Source organism: Cydia pomonella, chromosome 18 (assembly GCF_033807575.1).
Source record: "Cydia pomonella isolate Wapato2018A chromosome 18, ilCydPomo1, whole genome shotgun sequence".
NCBI lineage: Eukaryota > Metazoa > Arthropoda > Insecta > Lepidoptera > Tortricidae > Cydia > Cydia pomonella.
The window spans coordinates 7,116,112-7,119,686 of NC_084720.1; the positions used below are offsets into that span (position 1 = coordinate 7,116,112).

The window sequence follows — 3,575 nt, forward strand, 5'->3', positions numbered from 1 at the left end:
TATAACATAAATGACAAGTCTCTCAGACAGTTCCTTCAAACCCAGGCTTCTTGTGCTCTAATGCTTCAGAGTGCATACACCTACCATTTTTTGGGAGATCTGGATTACTTTGTTTTATTTTCAGATGAGCGTGGTGTTAACCTACAGTGCTCCCTTTACAAATAGCACGGTTTCCTTGAATTCTACGAGTAATTCAACTTTGAGTGACTCTACATCTCCAGACAAACCTATCCTTCGAAATCTGGAAGACAATACTCCAGGAAAGTGCTGTACTGATCCGTCAAAAAAGTGTTGTCCGTACGATTATGATATCAATAAATGTGAAAGTATAGACAGCAGGAAGTTGTGTGGCTATAACAAGAACCAGAAGAAACCTGATAGCGTACCCGTTCACATAACCAAGATGGGTCTTGATTGTCGGGTTGTAAAAGAACGCGTTGAGTGTGGATACGATAAAGGACCTGACGTTGTAGATCTGGAATCTAAAACAGAACCTAAAAAGTCTTAGTAACTGTATAAGTAGGTAGTCATTATAGTCAGCGCTGTAACCAAAAAATGTAAAAATCCACATGGTACTGTACAATATTATAACCATTAACAACAATTTTAGTTAGATTTAGTACCTAATTTGTAGGCTCTCATACTCTTTCAAACTGAACTTGAACTTTACCGGCTTGCCGCGGCAAGTGTAAGCGTATCAATTAAATAATTATCATTTATTTATACGAATAACCATGTAAGACATTGATTATTTTATTTATATACTAAGAGCTATAAATACGACAATGTTTTGTAGACATGCACAATTAAACAAGTTATAATGGTATGCGTATAATAAGAGTTTTATAACCACTTTTTTCCAGAAAATTAAGTGTATTTCTTATCAATAGTGAGTTGGCGAGACATGAAAGGCCGCCATATCACTATGTTTATGGTATAGTGCATTTTTATTAATTACTTTACAAACGCAACCCAACGTTCTTTGAACTACTTATGCTTTATCCTCAGTCAGTCTCAACTCAACATTGCCACTGTTTTTCTCCAGGCGTCTTAGTCTTAGCTGCTCGTTCAGCTTATTTTCCGAGACATGGCTATCCCATCATTAGCCTAAATTTTTGGCCTTCTTGTAATTATATACACAATTTAATTTTTTAATGTTTTTACAATTTATTTTTAGATCAGTATGACTCTTGCATATAGTGCTCCAACCAGGAACTTTATGGCTACCGTGAACGTCTCTACGACCTACTCTCCTACATCTACTTCGGACTTTCCTCAAGGACACACACCAGACAAACGTAATCTTCGCAGTGAAACAGACAACACGCCTGGAAGATGCTGTTCCTCTGACTTATCAAAGAAGTGCTGTCCTTATGATTACGATGACAACAAATGTGGGATCTCTGACAACAGGACATTGTGTGGTTACAATAAAAATCAGAAAAAACCTGTAATCATTAAAACAACTACAGTTAAGTATGGTCTTATTTGTTGGCTTGTAAATGATCGCTTAGAGTGTGGATATGCCAAAGGATCTCCTGTTACTGACCTGTCTACACAAGAACTCATGACAAGAAATGTAAAAATGTCTACGACTGTAACTTCAGAAAAGATTACCTCTAAAGGTACGATAAAAACGAGCACGGAAACAACAACAAAAACAACGAAAAAAAGCATTACTACGACTAAACTTACAACTGAGACTCCAGAAAAAACCACCAGCACCACGACTAAATCCAAAATTAAGACTACACAACAAATCACTGCTTCAGGAAAAACCGCCGTTGAAGAACCCACTTCTCAAACTGGTATCAATATTCCAGGGAACTGTTGTTCTTCTAACTCTTCAATAAGTTGCTGCCCCTACGACTATGATGATAGCAAATGTGACATTTCTGACAATAGGACGTTGTGTGGTTATAATAAGAACCAGAAAAAGCCGGACGCTAATGAAGCGACCAAGCAATTTACTAAGCAAGGGTTAAATTGTCAACACAGGGACGAGCGAGTGGAGTGTGAATATAATAAACGATTTGACAGTACCGATAGTTTTACTCCTTCAACAAAACCACACGTAAAACAGCGTCTAGGCTTAAAGATACGCACGAAACATAAACTAATTCGAGAAATGACTTCAAGAGTTACAGAAGCGAGTACCACGACAGCTACGAAAGAAATTAAAACAAGAACAACACAACCCGTAAAGCCAAAGTTGACAACAGGACGCCGCACTACCATTGAATGTGTGGAGATTCACTCGAAGAAGGCTTGTCGCGTTATTCCTATTGATGAAGAATTGAATTATGACTAAACCTGTACCTCTACCAGTGAAAGAAATGTTTGTGAATTCGCATACATTTTACACACACCAGTACCTGCCTAATTACTTACCTAGTCTATGTGGTAGAACGGTATGTAGGACTTGTAGGAGTTCTATATAGAAGTTCTAAGACAATCATGTGGAAATTTGTTTAATAAAAAAACAGGTTTTGAAAAAAGTAATGATTAAATAATTTATTTTCGTAGGTACAACTTTTTGTCGTAGTGACATTAATATCAATCGTCACATATAATGTCTACATGTTTATCCTTTGAAGTGGAAAGTAGTAAGATATATATTTTAAAACGATTAAAGGGTCTTAAACACCATTTTTTGATAGTAATATTTTTGAAAAAAAGCGCTACGAAACAAAAAAAAAACTCATTCAGGTAAAGCTTAATAAAAAAACTTTCAATGAAAACTATAGCGAACAGGATCAGTTAAGACGTTTTTGAGTTATCGCAAAAAGCCTTCTCAGTAAAAGACGTATGAAGTGCTGCGGACTCCCTTTTAGTTGATAGGTACTCACTAATAGCCCCCGTTAAAGGCAGCCTATTGTGACGAACGGGTAACTACGGAACCCTACACTGAGCATAGTCCGACATGCTCGTGGCCGTTTTTTTTATATTTACCTATTCATTACGTGTACGTCCCAGAAAAGAGTTAGGAAAGAAGCTATATACCTAGAGCAGGGGTCGCCAAATGGCGGACCGCGGTCCGCATCCGGACCGCCGACCCATTTTGTGCGGACCGCGAGAACACAGCAACTTTTGCACTACAGAGTACGTAATTTAAAATAAAAATGTATCCCCCGCATTATCTTTGTTGACGTCAATTTGAAAACGGCCGGGCGAAGTCACTAGCTAAGATAGTCCAGATAGTCCGCAACAAAAAATGACATTTTTCTCATTGATATGTAAAAAAATACCTTTGTTATTTCTGTAATTACATTTGTTTAATAAATATTTTTTCTATAAAATGTTGTGCGGACCGCGATGGTCATTTCATTTCTTAATACAGACCCCGAGCGAAACTAATTGGTGACCCCTGACCTAGAGTTAGATATACTTAGAGATGGATAAATATTAAATTAAATTATTATAAATTCGTACGTATTTACTCGTTTATACCGAAATAGGTGGGTATAAACTATTAAGAGTGCTGAAAGGGGCACATACATTTAAAATATAGGTGTATTTTGTAAGACGCTACTGGATTAAGTACTCAAAATTGTAAGAAATATATTCTTAAGGGT

The 3,575-nt window shown here is 36.8% G+C and overlaps 1 protein-coding gene across 1 annotated transcript; it reads left to right on the forward strand.

The window, feature by feature from the left end:
- Positions 1-3,003, forward strand: LOC133527483 (uncharacterized). The gene is made up of 2 exons (XM_061864505.1): positions 1-934; positions 1,178-3,003. The coding sequence occupies exons 1-2, from the start codon at positions 905-907 to the stop codon at positions 2,309-2,311; spliced, it is 1,164 nt and encodes a 387-aa protein (XP_061720489.1). The 5' UTR covers positions 1-904; the 3' UTR covers positions 2,312-3,003.
- The last annotated feature ends 572 nt before the right edge of the window (positions 3,004-3,575 follow it).